This window comes from Eurosta solidaginis, chromosome 5, assembly GCF_040869045.1.
Source record: "Eurosta solidaginis isolate ZX-2024a chromosome 5, ASM4086904v1, whole genome shotgun sequence".
NCBI classification, from domain to species: Eukaryota; Metazoa; Arthropoda; class Insecta; order Diptera; family Tephritidae; genus Eurosta; species Eurosta solidaginis.
The window spans coordinates 84,219,351-84,240,319 of NC_090323.1; the positions used below are offsets into that span (position 1 = coordinate 84,219,351).

Below are 20,969 nucleotides of genomic sequence, written 5' to 3' on the forward strand. Positions count from 1 at the left end.
CGCCATTAGGGTGGGCCAGGGGTAACTCTAGAATGTGTTTGTACGATATGGGTATCAAATGAAAGGTGGTAAGGAGTATTTTAAAAGGGAGTAATCCTTAGTTCTATAGGTGGACGCCTTTTCGAGATATCGCCATAAAGGTGGACCAAGGGTGACTCTAGAATGTTTGTACGATATGGGTATCAAACGAAAGGTGTTACTGAGCATTTTAAGAGGGAGTGGGCATTAGGTCTATAGGTGGACGCCTTTTCGAGATATCGCCATTAGGGTGGGCCAGGGTGACTCTAGAATGTGTTTGTACGATATGGGTATCAAATGAAAGGTGGTAATGAGTATTTTAAAAGGGAGTAATCCTTAGTTCTATAGGTGGACGCCTTTTCGAGATATCGCCATTAGGGTGGGCCAGGGTGACTCTAGAATGTGTTTGTACGATATGGGTATCAAATGAAAGGTGGTAATGAGTATTTTAAAAGGGAGTAATCCTTAGTTCTATAGGTGGACGCCTTTTCGAGATATCGCCATAAAGCTGGACCAAGGGTGACTCTAGAATGTTTGTACGGTATGGGTATCAAACGAAAGGTGTTACTGAGCATTTTAAGAGGGAGTGGGCATTAGGTCTATAGGTGGACGCCTTTTCGAGATATCGCCATTAGGGTGGGCCAGGGTGACTCTAGAATGTGTTTGTACGATATGGGTATCAAATGAAAGGTGGTAATGAGTATTTTAAAAGGGAGTAATCCTTAGTTCTATAGGTGGACGCCTTTTCGAGATATCGCCATTAGGGTGGGCCAGGTGTGACTCTAGAATGTTTGTACGATATGGGTATCAAACGAAAGGTGTTACTGAGCATTTTAAGAGGGAGTGGACATTAGGTCTATAGGTGGACGCCTTTTCGAGATATCGCCATTAGGGTGGGACAGGGGTGACTCTAGAATGTTTGTATGATATGGGTATCAAACGAAAGGTGTTACTGAGCATTTTAAGAGGGAGTGTACATTAGGTCTATAGGTGGACGCCTTTTCGAGATATCGCCATTAGGGTGGGCCAGGGGTGACTCTAGAATGTTTGTACGATATGGGTATCAAACGAAAGGTGTTACTGAGCATTTTAAGAGGGAGTGGACATTAGGTCTATAGGTGGACGCCTTTTCGAGATATCGCCATTAGGGTGGGCCAGGGTGACTCTAGAATGTGTTTGTACGATATGGGTATCAAATGAAAGGTGGTAATGAGTATTTTAAAAGGGAGTAATCCTTAGTTCTATAGGTGGACGCCTTTTCGAAATATCGCCATTAGGGTGGGCCAGGTGTGACTCTAGAATGTTTGTACGATATGGGTATCAAACGAAAGCTGTTACTGAGCATTTTAAGAGGGAGTGGGCATTAGGTCTATAGGTGGACGCCTTTTCGAGATATTGCCATTAGGGTGGGCCAGGGGTGACTCTAGAATGTTTGTACGATATGGGTATCAAACGAAAGGTGTTACTGAGCATTTTAAGAGGGAGTGGGCATTAGGTCTATAGGTGGACGCCTTTTCGAGATATTGCCATTAGGGTGGGCCAGGGGTGACTCTAGAATGTTTGTACGATATGGGTATCAAACGAAAGCTGTTACTGAGCATTTTAAGAGGGAGTGGACACTAGGTCTATAGGTGGACGCCTTTTCGAGATATCGCCATTAGGGTGGGCCAGGGGTTACTCTAGAATGTTTGTACGATATGGGTATCAAACGAAAGGTGTTACTGAGCATTTTAAGAGAGAGAGGGCATTAGTTCTATAGGTGGACGCCTTTTCGAGATATCGCCATTAGGGTGGGACAGGGGTGACTCTGGTATGTTTTTGTACGATATGGATATCAAATTAAAGGTATTAATGAGGGTTTTAAAAGCGAGTGGCCCTTAGATGTATATGTGAAGGCGTTCTCGTGATATCCACCAAAATGTGGACCAGGTGATCCAGAAAATCATCTGTCGGGTACTGCTAATTTATTTATATATGCAATACCACTAACAGTATTCCTGCCAAGATTCCAAGGGCTGTTGATTTCGCCTTGTAGAACTTTTTCATTTTCTTCTACTTAATATGGTAGGTGTCACACCCATTTTACAAAGATTTTTCCAAAGTTATATTTTGCGTCAACAAACCAATCCAGTTACCATGTTTCATCCCTTTTTTCGTATTTGGTATAGAATTATGGCATTTTTTTCATTTTTCGTAATTTTCGATATCGATAAAGTGGGCGTGGTTATGGTCAGATTTCGCCCATTTTTTATACCAAGAAAAAGTGAGCTCAGGTAAGTACGTGGGCTAAGTTTAGTAAAGATATATCGGATTTTGCTCAAGTTATTGTGTTTATGGCCGAGCGGAAGGACAGACGGTGGACTGTGTATAAAAACTGGGCGTGGCTTCCACCGATTTCGCCCATTTTCACAGAGAACAGTTACCGTCATAGAATCTATGCTCCTACCAAATTTGAGAAGGATTGGTAAATTTTTGTTCGACTTATGGCAATAAAAGTATTCTAGACAAACTAAATGAAAATGGGCGGAGCCACGCCCATTTTGAAATTTTCTTTTATTTTTGTATTTTGTTGCATCATATCATTACTGGAGTTGAATTTTGACTTAATTTACTTATATACAGTAAAGATATTAAATTTTTTGTTAAAATTTGAATTAAAAAACATTTTTTTTTAAAAAGTGGGCGTGTTCTTAATCCAATTTTGCTAATTTTTATTTAGCACATATAGAGTAATAGTAGTAACGTTCCTGCCAAATTTCATCATGATATCTTCAACGACTGCCAAATTACAGCTTGCAAAACTTTTAAATTACCTTCTTGTAAAAGTGGGCGGGGCCACGCCCATTGTCCAAAATCTTACTAATTTTCTATTCTGCGTCATAACGTCAACCCATCTACCAAGTTTCGTCGCTTTATCTGTCTTTTGTAATGAGTTATCGCACTTTTTCGGTTTTTCGAAATTTTCGATATCGAAAAAGTGGGCGTGGTTATAGTCCGATATCGTTCATTTTAAATAGCGATCTGAGATGAGTGCTCAGGAACCTACATACCAAATTTCATCAAGATATTTCAAAATTTACTCAAGTTATCGTGTTAACGGACGGACGGACGGACGGACGGACGGACGGACGGAAGGACGGACATGGCTCAATCAAATTTTTTTTCGATCCTGATTATTTTGATATATGGAAGTATATATCTATCTCGATTCCTTTATATATGTACAACCAACCGTTATCCAATCAAACTTAATATACTCTGTGAGCTCTGCTCAACTGAGTATAATAATAATTATTTGAAAAAAAAGGAATTGTTTAGAGAAAAAAACAAAGAAGAAAAATACAATTTTTTTTTTTAAATAAAATAAAAGTTGGAAAACATTACAACAAAGGCACGCAAACTCAAAGAATATACAACAGCATTAACTACACAACATAAAGGAGGTACAACATTAAACATAACATATCAACGAGGAGAACATTACAACAAAAGCTAAAGGACAACATAAAACCAACAAAAAATGTCAGAGTGAGTACACCGTTTACCCAATATATTCCCTCCGTCTAAAGTGCGGACCCAAGTTCTGTAAATCCCCAAATTTATATACCCCTCCGATCTAAAGATCCGGACCCTGGGTATATAACCCACTTCAAAAAGCCTAAATGGTAAAATATTTCATTGGCTAACTCACTGTTACCAACAGGTACAGTCCCATCAAAAAACCCATATAAATTTTTCAACAAATAAATTTACATTGCCGTACCAACGGAAAATCCATTGCCCGGTTCTATATACCCGAAAAGTTCTTTGCGCTAAATATCGAGTTGATTATAAAAATATATACGTATATATGTAATATATGTATATACCCACTTAGTTCGGTAATATCACCCGAGCTACATATTTTTCCAGCGTGAAATTCACCGCTGCCCAATTTACCCTTATATACATATATTGCATAAAACATATTTTACAAAAAACCCACAGCAACAAACTTTGCCAAATTTTTGTCACTTTTCCTAAAGTTTATTTTACCGGTACACCCAAGATTAATTTTGCATACAAACCTACAAGTATATGCACCCATAATACCCACACGCACTTGTATATCTTTTGCATAAGCCAAAAACCCACCCTCAACAAAGTAATTGCATGACCATATGTAACTACATAATAGAAGGAAGCAACAAAAAGATCATCGATCACATATTGCATACATTTACCTTGTTAACAATAGATCAAGTGCATTGGCACGGCAAACAAAAGGTTGTTGGTACACCACAGTTTGTCGGCAAATATATTTCACCCATATATATAAATACAGACATACGTACTATATACCCATATTACTTGTGCTCAGACGCGCTGAGACAAGTACATATAACAAAGCAAAAAGCCGGTACACATTAGGCCGGTCTCAAAAAAAAAAAAAAAATAAAATCCCAGTGAACACAAATACTGTAATATTTATATTATTATATACCCACATTACTTGTACTCAGAAGCGCTGAGACAAGCCCGTATAAAAAACCAAGCGTACATTAGGCTGGTTTCAAAAAAAAAATTTTTTTTTTCCTTTTGACAAAACATTTTTTCGATTTTCACAGCTTAATAAAAGCTCCCATTTCCTGGTAAACTACATTAAATTATAATGCCAAAAACAAACGAAACCCAAAAATTGACCACTGCAGACCAATGTCTGCAGGAATTTATATATGACGGTAACCAATTAGAGGTTTACTGCTCGAGATGGTCACCCTCCCAAGCTACCAATTTATCAGAGTGTATGCTTAAGGTCAAACTAGAAGACCTTGATAAAATATGGTCAAAGGTGCTAGAGTCCCATCGAGAAGTAAGTTTCTCAGATAAATACACAGATGTTAGCGGCTCGGTCGAGCAAAAATTCGCTAAATTCATGGAAACGTACCAAACATGCAAATCAGAAATTTTAGAAGCCTTACAGCTTTTTAATACTGCTAGCACCAACCAACAACAAATACCCGCCCACCCAATGAACAATTCAGACGCAAACGGTTTTTATTTAAAAGTACCACCATGCGACACCGAAGTATTTCATGGTGGATACGAAGACTGGCCATCCTTTAGAGATATGTTCACGGCAGTCTATAAAAACCACCCTAAATTATCACCCGCTCAAAAATTATACCACCTACGCCTGAAAACGAAAAGTCAAGCAGGACTTATTGTAAAGCAATACCCACTGAGCGATGATAATTTCGAGCTTGCCTGGGAAGGGCTCAGATCTAGGTACGAGAACAAAAGGATACTCGTCGACAACCAACTGAAGACGCTGTTCAACCTACCCACAATATTCGCAGAAAACGGAGAACAAATACAGAATATGCAGACAACAATCAACAACTGCATGTCAACCCTTAACACCCAAGGAATCCCGACAACGGACTGGGACCCAATCCTCGTTTACCTCTGCTCATCCAAACTGCCAAGTGAAAGCCTTTCACTATGGGAACAATCCCTCAGCTCCCGGAAGGAGCTGCCCCTATGGGAGGACATGAATAAATTCCTCACCAGTAGATACGAGGTAGTAGAAAGACTAAGTACCTATAGACCAGGCAAGGCGAAACCCCAATTTTCGAGTTTTACGCCACGAACGGTGAATCAAAACTCGACCCAACCCAATAATAATAAAGCCCATGCATATCACACCGAGTTCAATAAAACGGCTTCGTGTAGATTATGCAACCAATACCACGCAGTCAAATCTTGCGTCAGGTTTAGGAATTTATCGGTATCAGACCGAATCAAATTTGTGAGAGAAAATAGTTACTGCGAAAACTGTTTATCAACGTCACACCCCAAGAACGAATGTAAAAGTAGTTTCACGTGCGTTTATTGCCAAAAGCGTCATCATTCGCTACTGCATTTGCAGCCCAAACCCCAACAATCACAACCTAACCCCAGAGCTCAAAATGCCCAAGCCGGCTCCCCTAGGAGAACGGACGACGAGCGAGCCTCAACATCGAAAGCCGCCGCAAGAGCCACCTCTTCCCTACAGTCTTAAGACAAAAACCCGGTTTCTTCACTCTTCTTGAGTAATCATGGAACCACCCTACTACCCACAGCAATAGTATCAGTATACTTTGCTGGCGAATTTTATAAAATTCGTGCCCTAATAGACCAAGGTTCACAAAAAACCTTTGTATCATCCCGTATACAAAAGGTTCTTGGTCTACCCACAAAAGAGTCTCTCCACCAGACATCTGGAATGGGTGGAACGGTTGTGAAAAATGCCAATAAAGTCTGCCAGATAACATTCTGTTCAGCAGACTTAACCCAAATGATAGACGCACAAGCAATAATTTTGCCGAAGCTAACTAAGTTCTTGCCCACAGTCAGAGTTTCAAGCATCGATCTCGAATAACTGTCCCATTTACCGTTAGCCGATCCACAGTATTCGATACCATCGAAAATCGATGTGGTAATCGGCAGCGATATCACCCCGCAAATCCTCACCGAAGGGCTCCTACGAAATGTGAGTGGAACATTACTTGCCCAAAACACAATATTCGGATGGATATTAAGCGGCCCTGTAGCTGAAAAGGTATCAACCTTCAGCACTCATGTCACGGAATGCACCGATGACCCCATCAATCAACTTTTGAGACAATTTTGGGAACAGGAAGAAGTTCACCAAACCCAACAACGATCAGCAGATGATGAATACTGCGAAGCACTCTACCGTACAACCACAATTCGTGAGGAAGATGGACGCTACAGAGTCAAACTACCCTTCAAATCGCAATTTCCAGCCAATCTGGCACTCGGTCATTCACGACCCGCAGCACAACAGCAGTATATCAGCATCGAACGAACCCTCGAAAGAAAACCCGAATTAAGAGACAAATATTTTGAAGTCCTTAATGAATATTTAACCATGGATCACATGGAACCCGCCTCCCAACAAGAGATAATTAGAGATGGTAAATATCTATCGTTTTATCTACCCCATCATGCTGTCATAAAACCCGACAGCAAAACCACAAAAGTGCGAGTCGTCTTCAACGCATCAAAAATGTCGCATTCTGGCAACTCGTTGAACGACGTGCTTCATACAGGCCCCATTCTACAAAATGACTTAATGCTCGTCATACTTAAATGGCGACTTTATAAGTTTGTTTTCAACGGCGATATTGAGCAAATGTATCGCCAAATACTCATCCATGAAGAAGATAAAGATTTTCATCGAATCGTTTTTCGAAAACACCCAACTCTGCCGATACAAGATTTTCGACTAAAAACAGTTACCTTTGGTGTAAATTGCGCGCCATATTTGGCGATTCGAACCCTACACCAACTCGCCCACGACTGTCAAGACGAATATCCGCTCGCTAAAAATATTTTATTGAATGAAACTTATGTTGACGATATTTTGTCCGGCGGTCATAATATACAGTCCACTTTGAACTCTATGACTCAAGTTATCGAAGCCTTAAAATCGGCAGGGTTCCCTTTGAGGAAGATGTCGGCAAATCACCCTGAAATTTTAAAACCCGTTCCCGACCCTGATTTGCTAGACGTCAACTTCCTTAAATTCCATGATTCGAGTTCAACAAAAACCCTTGGAATTCAGTGGAACGCGCTAACCGACACCTTCACCTACACGTATGATCCACCATCAGCAGAAAACACGACTACAAAAAGGCAGATTTTATCAGCAGTTGCAAAACTGTTTGACCCCCAGGATGGCTTTCACCAATAATGATTCTAGCAAAAATGTTGCTGCAACAACTCTGGATGGAAGGAACGGATTGGGACGAAGACGTGAAGCCCGGAGCTCTCCAAAAATGGACCTCAATTTATTAAAATTTACCTCACATCAGAGACATTAAAATCCCTAGGTGGGTACAGTATTCCCCCGATAAACTAATCCAGCTGCATGGATTCTCAGATGCTTCAGAAAAAGCATTTTGTGCCTGTATATATTTACGAGTACAAACCCATGAAAATCGTTTTTCATCCCATTTGCTAGCTGCTAAAAGCAAAGTAGCACCCCTCCAAACCGTGAGTCTTCCACGGTTGGAACTCTGTGGAGCAGTTTTACTCTCCAAGTTAGTGAAACAGCTGCGAAGTGAGCTGAATCTACCCCCACACGAACTCATCCTCTGGTGCGATTCTGCCATCGTACTGGCCTGGTTAGAAAAACCACCCCATACCTGGAAAACGTATGTCGCCAACAGAACCTCTGAAATTCTTAAGAACGTCGACAACGCCACTTGGAGGCACGTTTCCAGTAAGGATAACCCAGCGGATTTGGGCACTCGAGGCTGCAAGCCTCAGGATTTAGTCCAATGTCCATTATGGTGGGAACGACCTAATTGGCTTCTCAATCCAGCAACGTCATGGCCAAAGGATATATCTCAACACCCAACTCCCCCCGGAACACGACATGTGGAAGTATTCCACACCCTGCAGGAAGAAAATATAGACATACTCGACCGTTTTTCGTCATTTTCTCGAGCGCTTAGAGTCGTGGCCTATATGGTGCGGTTTATCCGAAAAGCAAGAAAACTAGAAGTTTCAGCCACGCTCAACCTCACCCACGCCGAAGTGAATGATGCCAAAATCAAAATCATCACTCAAACTCAACGAAATTATTACGGAGATACGATAGAGCTGCTTCAAACGTCAGGACCCTTACCCAAAAAGAACACACTTCTGACATTAAACCCCATGCTAGATGACTCAGGAATCATGCGAGTTTCTGGAAGATTAGCATATGCCATTTATAGCTTTAACGAGCGGCACCCAATTATCATACCCGAAAACTCTCGATTTTGTTCTCTTCTGTTGGACTTCCTCCATTCGAACCTGCTGCACGCCGACAAACAGCTGATGATCCGAATGGTACAGCAACAATACTACATTCCACGTTTGAAGCAAAAGGTCAAAAAGCTCGTCTTCCACTGCAAAACCTGCACCATCTATAAACAGCAGATGAAAACGCAGATAATAGCAGCCTTGCCACCCGAGAGGTCAACATATTCTCTACCCTTTCATACAACAGGAGTCGACTTTGCTGGACCATTTATGGTAAAAACTTCTCCCCTTCGCAGAGCTTCGTATGTGAAAGCTTACGTTTGTTTGTTCGTCTGTTTTTCCACAAAGGCTGTTCATTTAGAAGTGTGTTCTGACCTCACCACGAATACCTTCAACGCAGCCTTTGCCCGATTCACTGGCCGCCGTGGCCTACCCCACCAGATACATTCTGACAACGGAAAGACGTTCGTCGGCGCACAACGCGGATTACAAAGGGAATTCACCACATTCCTCAAGGAAGTCGCTACAGACGTCGCCGAAAAGTATGCAACTCACGGATTCTCATGGAAATTCATCCCACCATACGCTCCTCACATGGGTGGTCTATGGGAAGCGGCCGTGAAAAGTTTCAAGATACACTTTAAGAAAGTAGCAGGAAACCAGAAGTTCTCCTTCGAAGAGCTTACTACCCTCTTAGTACGCATAGAGGCGGTCCTCAACTCCCGACCGCTCTCCCCTATATCCGAAGATCCAATGGATCCCCTAGTCCTAACCCCAGGGCATTTCCTACGTGGCGCGCCGCTCTTGTCGTTACCGGAGCCAACTGCAGAGCATCTCACCTTGGTCAACAAATGGCAGAAACTGAAAGTGCTTCACCACCAATTCAGCACACGATGGAAGAGCGAGTATATCAAAGAGCTGCATAAGCGGTACAAATGGAAATGCCCTCAACGCGATATTCAAGTTGGAGATTTAGTCGTGGTAAAGGATGATTTGCTCCCCCCGAACGAATGGCGTTTGGGAAGGGTAATCACTTTACACCCTGGAACGGATAACCATGTTCGAGTTGTGGAAGTCAAAACCCAAAATGGACTAATAACCCGAAATATTGCCAAACTGTGCGTGCTACCAACTGCCTAGCAGTGCCAACACTACCTCTGGTACCCTCTGCTTCATGCCCCTAGCAATCTACATATAAGCTACCCTCCCCAACGTATTTTTCTAACCCATTTTTTGAGAAATACGTATTTTTTCTTTTCTTGTCTTTACAGGACCCGCAGATCTACGGAGACCCAGAAATGCCGGCTATGTGGGCAGCGACACGCGCTAAGGCAGTGCCGGGCGTTCCTCGCAGTGAAGCCTGAGGAGCGTTACGAGTGCGCGAGGAACCACCGGTACTGCATAAACTGTCTGGCAGTGTCGCACAGCACCGGGGCATGTGACTCCCCGTCCAGCTGCCGCAAATGCTCACTCGGCCACCACACTCTCCTACACCGAGCTCGACAACAGGGCACCAATACGCGTCGTACGGACAGCGGACAAAGGCGCGCACCAGCCCAACATCAGCAAAGGGCAATCCAAAGCCGATCGGCTCGACAGCGCGACGAAAACCTGAGGAAATTAGTGAAAGAGGCACGGGCAGCCCTAGACAAGATCGAGGCTATCCTCAACCCAGCCACGCGTCGGGCGGGGGGGGGGGGAGGAGCATGTTGAAGACATGATCCGATTTTCGGATTAAGTCCGCCCCTCCGTCGGGCAACACCCGGCCAGTGCGGCCAAACATCATCATGGCAGCTCAGCTGTGTCTGCTGCCGCGCTCACTCTCAATGTTTCAGTTTGCTTAAAACTGCCCAACTAAACGTATCGATCGAATCGCAATCGTTCGCCCTATTCATCGCCCACCCGCCGTCGCGCAGCTCACATTGTATTTAAATATATTAAATTCAGCCTTTTTTTCATTTTATATTTCAATTTAATTTCATTTCCGTCGTGTTATACTTTCGGTGTGTTTGACAATATATATTGAATATTTGCATATATGTGTGCCCTCTTTTAATTGGAAAAGTGCTGTGTTAGCGAAGGTTCCACTTATATATATACAGCTGCGTTATCGCATTTCCGATATTTCCCATTTTTTCTTTTTAGATATATGATCTTAGGCTTTACGATAGTAAACGTTTTTATTAGCAATAATTTAGTTGTGATTTTTCTATATATATAAATACAGTTTCTTAATATATCAATAACTTAGAAATATATGAGGAACAGCGTTACGTTGGTCATTACTTGGACGTCGCGATTTGTCCTTTTTTGGAGGTTTATTCCTTACTTGGGTACAGGTAGTGTCACCTTACGGGGTAAGTGTAGTTGGCGGCTGCAGGCGATTGTACTTCAATGTGGTCTCATCGGTGAACAATACGGATATTTGATCCTTTTTATTTTGATAAAGTTTTTTACTTTTGTATTTTTTGAGTTTTGATAATTAACTCAATTAACGAGTGTTTTTTGTAAATTTCTTTATTCTTTTTAGGATTTTATCCCTTTTTATTTCTAATAAAGTTTTTTACTTTTGTACTTTTTGAGTTTTGATAATTAACTCAATTAACGAGTGTTTTTTTTAAATTTCTTTATTCTTTTTAGGATTTTATCCCTTTTTATTTCTAATAAAGTTTTTTACTTTTTCACTTTTGCACTTTTGAGTTTTAATAATTTACTCAGGTAACAAGTGTTCTTTATAAAGTTCTTTATAATTTTTTGGGACTTTTAACCTTTTCCACACTTAGGTACACAATTATTTATGTTGGGCGCCAGTTATTCCCTGATCGCCAGGGAAACACAACTTGTAGTAATGATTGCCGTTTACAACTGAACCCCATTCTTTTATTGAATATTCTCTTTATAATAAAAAATTGCTAATGTAATGATTTTCATTTACAATATAATTGGTTACTTGCTAAATCGGTATTTTGTTTACGGATATTTTATACAATATCGCTTACTTGCCAAATTCATCAAAATTGGGTTATTTCTTACTTATTTTGTTATTGCAAGTCGCGGCGGCTTATATTCCGTCGTGATCGCTTCCGCTAAATATTGTTGTAATTTAATGTTGGCTAGTCATCAATTTACGAATGGAACAGGTAAGTAAATTAATAAAAGAGTTCTTCACATTTTGTCACGATCACTTCCGTTCGCACAAAATGTGAATTTGCTGTTTCTGCATTTTTGCGAACAGAGAATATCGATTGTGTTAACTTGTATCATATACATGTTTCCTCATGGCACTAGGGGTGTTCAGTATGGCCTAGAAGATTCAAAGTGGTCATATTAAATCCTTTCCGAGATGGTGCTTATTACCGGAATATACCGGATTTGTATCCGACAAAGAACCATCAACATCGATAGCCATATTATTAAAATGTTTTCAGGAGTAGTCACCACAAAAAAAGCCTTCGTTCTTTTTACATCGATATTCGTTTTTACCTGGCGACTCCCAAGTTCCTTCCTTTCCTCTTCCTTAATGCGAAACTTTGTTAGCACATGTTTTAAGGTACATCTTTATTATTTTAGAATAATTAACACTTTTTGTATGAAATTAACAGCTTTTGCCAGACATCAAAAAGAATTCGGGAATCTTTCTACACAAACACCATGACGGTAATTCTACACATGAGGCGAAATAGACCTGCCAAAGTAGAACTCAGTGTTGGCTATGAAGTAGTGGACGACAATAAAGGTAAGAGTAACTAACCAAGGAATATATGCAGTATTTAGACGGGTAAAAGTCTAATTGAGGGGCCGACTGCTAATACGCTACTAAAAATATGGAGAGATGTGTGAAAAGACGCGTATTATTCTCGACAACAATAACCCAAAGGCGGAAAATAAAAATTTTATCTCTGTACGGAGATATTTGCAGTTGAAGTTGGTGATTTTGATGTGGTTCTTGTAATGTTGTTGTACCCGCAAAAAAAATTGTGAACATAAATGTTTTGCGCGGATATAGTTTTGGTCTCCAACCCGGTGTTGGACCCACCCAGGGTAAGTTTTTATAAGCGCGGCCGAAGGCCGCCAACGTAGAAAGGTGTTCTGCGCAAAAATACTATGGATAACACCCCCGGTTTCGGAGGGACCCGCGGGTCATTATTCGGGTTTTCGCTAATATATTTTGAACGAGTTAAAATTTTTATTTCCCCCCTTCGGATTATTAATGCTGATGTCAAGACGCGTCGTTTGCCATCTCTCTCAATATTTTTGGTAGCGTATTAGCAGTCGACCCCTCAACTAGACTTTTACTTTTATACGTTTACCGATTGAATATAATTTTTCCATCCTTTATCCCATGATAAAAACACTAAATGATATAATTGTTCCTGACATTATTGACGTGCTTCCGCTACGAAGAAACTCCAATTTCTCAATTGCACACTTATATTCGTTTATATTTACATATATATAAGTACTATACATATAAAAAATGTAAGACGCAATAACCTCCGAAGAGCTTTAGGGCGATCATCTCTTCCAATTTGTGACTTGCTTCTTTTAATTTTTTCTACAAATTAGCGGGACGGGACCTGATGAGATGAGTTTTCGCTGAGAAGCTTTTCATGGCAGAAATACACTCGAGTGCTTACCAAACCATTGCCGAGGATCGACCGCGCGTAGAAAAACTTTCTTCTAATTGAAAAACTTGTTTCTAAAATTTTGATGTTTCTTTTCCTGGTGTGGCGTGAACCCAGGATCTTTGGTGCAGTAGGCGAAGCATGCTATCACCACCACATCACGGCGGCCGCCGCGATACACGTTTTATTGTAAAGTTTTAATTTTTTAAACGGTTTTATTTAACTTGACTTGATAGGCCGGCCTCATGGCCGTTGTGAAGGATTTTTGTAATTAAAATTTAAGTATCTTCCCGATAAGCTGCGAGCTCGAAACTTGGAATATAATTCAGAACCCGATGACAATGCAATAATAAGAAACAAACTCCGATAGGTGGCGCATAAATCGAAATATTTCAAAAAATCGTGTTTGTGGTCCGATTTGCCTCATAATTGGAATACATAATACATACAGGAATAGAAAACGGCCGGCGAAAGAAATCGCCGCTAGTTGGCGCAAGGATCGAGATATTCAAAAAAATCGTATTTGTGGTCCGATTTGACCTATGATGTCCGCTTTGGCTCATATTTGGAACAAATATTTCATACAGTCCAGTAGAAGTGACATCAAAATATTTTGATGTTCGAGGAGGGACAACCATACGTGGTGCAGAGTCGAGTAAAGTCTTTGGAAGGATTATGTATTGAGGACTTAGATTGTAAGAAATTGTCGGGAAAGAGTCCTTGTAATAATGAGTCACTATTACACATTAAATAAAGACTAAAAACTTGAAAATAGTTAAAATAATTAAAAAAAAATTAAGTTAAACGGTTTAATTGAAAACAATACTTACATGAAGTAATAATAAGAATAAAAGCTAGAAAATAATTAAGTAGGTCCCAGGGACTAGTCATCACACTCCTCATCAATCTAAGGCATTGATCAGGCAATTAAATAAAAGCCTTGGACGCGTAAAATTTCTATTGATAGTCATAAGTAAGATCAACTGAACCTTAATCAGGTTATGCTACGCCTCACATTTTTAGAAATTTTACGCGCCCAACGCTTTTATTTAATTGTCTGATCAACGCCCTAGATTGATGAAGAGTGTGATGACTAGTACCTAGGACCTACCTAATTATTTTCTAGCTTTTAGTGTTATTATTACTTCATGTAAGTATTGTTTTCAATAAAACCGTTTAATATAAAAATGTTTTTAAATTATTAATGATGACTTTTTCCGGTCAATTTATTTATAGAATTAAATTTTGGTAAGGCTTTTTTGACCAATGTATTTTAGATGCAAAATAAAAACTTTATTTCATCTTTCTACCCGACGTTTCGCTAGTCTCTCTAGCTTCTTCAGGGGGATATCTGTTTATTTAGGAAAAACAACAAAAACATTAAAGCATGTGGTAAAAACCGAAATGAAAACTAATATTACGTCACATTTTTATATACACATGAATACATGATAAATATCACAAATCACAAATAAACACGTAACACCCTAATAAAACATTTATCACACTTACATATTTATATTGTTTTAAATATTAAATTATTCTAAAAAATATTATTTGTACCATTCTTTAGTGGTATCATTGTCATACTAAACTAATAAATTTGACTATAGACATAAAGTGTAGGCAGCGGCGACGTCATCGGTATCTTCCTTTTTATACTCAGTTGAGCAGAGCTCACAGAGTATATTAAGTTTGATTGGATAACGGTTGGTTGTACATATATAAAGGAATCGAGATAGATATAGACTTCCATATATCAAAATAATCAGGATAGAAAAAAAATTTGATTGAGCCATGTCCGTCCGTCCGTCCGTCCGTCCGTCCGTCCGTTAACACGATAACTTGAGTAAATTTTGAGGTATCTTGATGAAATTTGGTATGTAGGTTCCTGAGCACTCATCTCAGATCGCTATTTAAAATGAACGATATCGGACTATAATCACGCCCACTTTTTCGATATCGAAAATTTCGAAAAACCGAAAAAGTGCGATAATTCATTACAAAAGACCGATAAAGCGACGAAACTTGGTATATGAGTTGAACTTATGGCGCCAAATAGAAAATTAGTAAAATTTTGGACAATGGGCGTGGCACCGCCCACTTTTAAAAGAAGGTAATTTAAAACTTTTGCAAGCTGTAATTTGGCAGTCGTTGAAGATATCATGATGAAATTTGGCAGGAACGTTACTCTTATTACTATATGTACGCTTAATAAAAATTAGCAAAATCGGAGAAGGACCACGCCCTCTTTAAAAAAATTTTTTTTTTTTAAGTAAAATTTTAACAAAAAATTTAATATCTTTACAGTATATAAGTAAATTATGTTAAGATTCAACTCCAGTAATGATATGGTGCAACAAAATACAAAAATAAAAGAAAATTTAAAAATGGGCGTGGCTCCGCCCTTTTTCATTTAATTTGTCTAGGATACTTTTAACACCATAAGTCGAACAAAAATTAACCAATCCTTTTGAAATTTGGTAGGGGCATAGATTTTATGGCGCTAACTGTTTTCTGTGAAAATGGGCGAAATCGGTTGATGCCACGCCAAGTTTTTATACACAGTCGTCCGTCTGTCCTTCCGCATGGCCGTTAACACGATAACTTAAGCAAAAATCGATATATCTTTACTAAACTCAGTTCACGTACTTATCTGAACTCACTTTATCTTGGTATGAAAAATGAACGAAATCCGACTATGACCACGCCCACTTTTTCGATATCGAAAATTACGAAAAATGAAAAAATTCCACAATTCTATACCAAATACGAAAAAAGGGATGAAACATGGTAAGTTAATTGGATTGTTTTATTGACGCGAAATATAACTTTAGAAAAAACTTTATAAAATGGTTGTGACACCTACCATATTAAGTAGAAGAAAATGAAAAAGTTCTGCAGGGCGAAATAAAAAACCCTTAAAATCTTGGCAGGTATTACATATATAAATAAATTAGCGGTATCCAACAGATGATGTTCTGGGTCACCCTGGTCCACATTTTGGGCGATATCTGGAAAACGCCTTCACATATACAACTACCACCACTACCTTTTAAAACTGTCATTAATACCTTTAATTTGATACCCATATCGTACAAACTCATTCTAGAGTCACCCCTGGTCCAACTTTATGGCGATATTTCGAAAAGGCGAACACATATAGAACAAAGGCTCACTCCCTTTTAAAAATACTCATTAACACCTTTCATTTGATACCCATATCGTACAAACAAAGTCTAGAGTCACCCCTGGTCCAGAAAGGCCCACTCCCTCTTAAAATACTCATTAACTCCTTTCGTTTGATACCCATATTGCACAAACGAATTCTAGAGTCACCCCTGGTCCACCTTTTTGGCGATATATCGAAAAGGGGTCCACCTATAGAACTAAGCCCCACGCCCTTTTAAAATAATCATTAACACCTTTCATTTGATACCCATATCATACAAACAAATTCTAAAGTCACCCCTGGTCCACCTTTATGGCGATATCTCGAAAAGGCGAACACCTATAAAACGAAGGCCCACTCCCTTTTAAAAATACTCATTATCACCTTTCATTTGTTACCCATATCGTACAAACAAAGTCTAGAGTCACCCCTGGTCCACCTTTATTGCGATACCTCGAAAATGCATCCACCTATAGAACTAAGGCCCACTCCCTCTTAAAATACTCATTAACTCCTTGCGTTTGATACCCATATTGCACAAACGAATTCTAGAGTCACCCCTGGCCCACCTTTATGGCGATATCTCGAAACGGCGTCCACCTATAGAACTTAGGCCCACTCCCTTTTAAAATACTCATTAACACCTTTCGTTTGATGCCCATATTGTGCAAACAAATTCTAGAGTCACCCCTGGTCCATCTTTACGGCGATATCTCGAAAAGGCGTCCATCTATAGAACTTAGGTCCACGCCCTTTTAAAATACTCATTAATACCTTTCATTTGATACCCATATCGTACAAACGCATTCTAGAGTCAACCCTGATCCACCTTTATGGCTATATCCCTAAATGGCGTCCACCTATAGAACTATGGCCCACTCCGTCATAAAATACTCTTTAATGCCTTTCATTTGATACACATGTCATACAAACACATTCCAGGGTTTCCCTCGGTTCATTTTCCTACATGGTTATTTTCCCTTATGTTGTCACCATAGCTCTCAACTGAGTATGTAATGTTCGGTTACACCCGAACTTAACCTTCCTTACTTGTTATTTATTGTTTTGTCTCTATTTTGTAAAATTCTTAAGCTTTCCAATATTAGTCTGGTTTTTCCTTGTTTGTTTTATCAAGTATTCGTATATTCGCTAAATCAGCTGTATGGTCGTTTTCTGTTGTGTGCTGTGATAATGCTGTGCTTTGCTTCTTTTTCTTTATATCAGCTGTATGTTCGGTTAGTCGAACTTGTAACGCCCGTTTCGTCTGACCGATGTATATTTTGTTGCAGTCTTCGTTTTCATTGCCTTTGCATGTTATTTCGTAGATTACATTGCTTTGCTGTAGTTTTTCAATAGGGCTTTTTGTTCTTGTGGATATCGTCGATAATGTTTGGTTTGATTTGTAGGCTAGTGATATTTTCAGTTTGTTGTTGGTGAGTGTTTTGCTAAAGTTTTCTGTGAGTCTCGGTATGTATGTTACACTGAAATATTGTTTTGTTTCTGCCTCTTCTCGTGTCGATTTACTTTGTTGGCTGTTTATTTCAATTACTTTTTGTTCAGTCAGGCTTTTTATTAGGGTTTTTAAATTATTTTATTTTACATATTATGACAGACTAAGATGACCCACTGAACAAACAGTTTCTGTTTAATACCCAGTAACCTGGGCATTCCAACAGACGTCTGATTGAAGAGACCCTACCTCCCAGCGGCTTAAGGAGCCATCTTCGCAAGCATTATGAGGAAATACGGCACCTGAAACACAACGGTATGAAAAAAAAGCACAAGTAGGTCCTCAATGATATCTACATATGCCAGGAATTGTCCGGCAAATCCCGTTCTTAAAGATAAAGAAACGCTAAATAATTTAAAATCTTTGTCATTGAGAAAGTATCGAGCTAGCTTTTGAAATACAAATACATATGTTATTTTCAGTTTGAAAAGAAACGTCATTGTTTACTATATAGTTTGGCAGCTTAAATTGAGGTTATGTTGCGAATAGAGTGGCAGGCAGTAAAAAAAAGAAGGCAGTCGAATGGAGTGGAATGAAGAACAGCAGGAGGAGCAGAGTTGCTTTGCGTCAATATACCTTAAGTCTTTGTATCACTATTTAAGATAAATGTAGAAAAAATAACTAAATGTTTGAATCTAAGCAAATATTTTCTCTTAATTACTGCAAATAAGGTGTCCTAAATGCTATATATTCCAAACTTATATTCCAAAATTATAATAGTTTATGTCTGTTTGAAAACTTAACTTGAATGCCCTTAAATATTTTCGTAATATAACCACTAGTGTTGTTTGTTTTGGTGTATCAGAGCTGTAAAACATTGAATTAATTGTGTGTGCATTCTCTTTTAAAAATTGTGATTATTTGGGTGCATATTATTAATCTCCATTTCTGAATGGCTTAAAATACTTTAACTCAAAGCCAAAGTGTGTTTCCTATTGAATGGTAAAACATAATTCAATATAGAGGGTGATTGGAGGAACCATTCCCAATCATTAATGAATGTGAACTTTTATTTAATTTTCCCCAATGTTACTTTTTTGTACACTTTCATTGCTTACAGTTATGTTAAATCAATTTAGGAGTTGGGTGCATGAAGGGCGTAAAACGGGTCAATAGAAATAATAAAGCCCCTTCTTATTATTCAATTATGTAGTTTATTACAAAACCAAAAGATCTTAAATTGTGTTCATAGATTCCAAACATAACACATACAAGGAATATAATTTCATAGCCGATTTTGTATACTTCGTAATTGGGTTGATTTTTCGTTAATTAATCGTGTGAGGTAAAAAAATTTGAAGGTCTTGTGTGTTTGTTGGTTTCCTTTTTAGGTATATCTCGCGGATAACTTACTTATATAAAAGCACGGGGCTCTTGATTACTTAAAGTATTCCAAAAACATGAAGATAAAGTCGAATTTTTGCTGACTTCGCAAAGACAATCTATTGCTTTCTTGCTATATATCTAAATATTACTACATGTCCTACTTATTTTCCTATTGTTGTTAAATGGATTTTGTGAATGGACACATTGTGAATAGACCAAATAAAGTAAATTGTGGACATTTTTTGTCTATAATATAACAAAAAAAAAAAAAAAAATAGATACTAGAATTTAAGTAATTTAAATTTAAATACATCAAAGCCTACGTTAAGTGCTTGTATTACTATTATATTAAAAAAAATGACTATTGTTTTAAGAATTTTAGGTTTGTTTTATTCAATTACTTCACTCTTTCTTCGAATGAGTTCAGGAGTACAGTCTTTTCTCCACTACTGTTAAGCCACATTCCTTAGCAAAGAATGAATGAATGAAGAAACAGCCTTCTAAAATGAATGGTTTAAAGTCTCAAATGATTGCACAGTTTTACAACTCTGGTGTTTGTGTGCTAATTTTGAGCGATACAACAGCGCTATTTGTTAAGGTTTACAATGATATATACATTCAATGACGGTAGCGCAATTGAGAGAGTTAAATTTAGATACAGTAGGGCGGATGAAAACTCTCTGTAATCGATTAATATACCATTTTGGAGTGGGTGGAAATGATGCTGAGTCGACAAAGCAATTGCAGATGGCGGCACGGCCGTCGTGGTGTGATAGTAGCGTGCTTCGCCTACCGCACCTGGGTTCACGCACCGGGCACATCAACATCAAAAAATTTTAGAAACAGGGTTTTCAATTAGAAGAAAATTTTTCTAAGCGGGTCGCCTCCCGGCAGAGTTTGGCAAGCACTCCGAGTGTATTTCTACCATGAAAAGCTCTCAGTGAAAACTCCTCTGCCTTGCAGATGACGTTCGGATTCGGCATAAAACAAGTAGGTCCCGATCCGACAATTTGTACGAAAAATTAAAAAAGGAGCACGACGCAAATTGGAAGAGAAGCTCGGACTAAAATCTTTTCGGAGGTTATTATTTATTTTAATTTCAGATGGGCACTTGTGTAAAAATTTGAGAAAAGTTAATACATTGCGAGATATTCATGATAGTATAACTTCGTTCTCTGGAGACGATCACTATACATATGTTAGCAATTGGGTTTGGGAATTTGAAGATGTTGCCGACACAGATGATTGGGATGATTTGAAAAAAATTTTTTATTCAAGGCAGTTGCTGCGACGTGCAGATACGTTATTTTTAAGAGGTTTAGTGTTTTTTTTTTTGTTTTTTTTTTTTTTTTAGTGTTTGAAAGGAGCTGGGTTGCATTAAAGGGAAAATCAATTGATGAATTTGTGAAACAGTTTAATCACTTTTGATTTAAGCACGCTATTGGTTGCGAAGAATAATTGTGAAGTACTACACCCAAAGTAATATAAATAAAGACCAGTTTGCAATACTAGGTTTCAA

General features: G+C 38.8%; 1 protein-coding gene across 1 annotated transcript in view; it reads left to right on the plus strand.

The window, feature by feature from the left end:
- Cubn2 (Cubilin 2) overlaps nt 1–20,969 on the plus strand; it is an 864,444-nt gene that overhangs the window by 207,653 nt on the left and 635,822 nt on the right. The window contains exon 10 of the mRNA XM_067791923.1: nt 12,420–12,553. Coding sequence (XP_067648024.1) covers nt 12,420–12,553 — 134 coding nt within the window. The remainder of the gene's footprint in view (nt 1–12,419; nt 12,554–20,969) is intronic.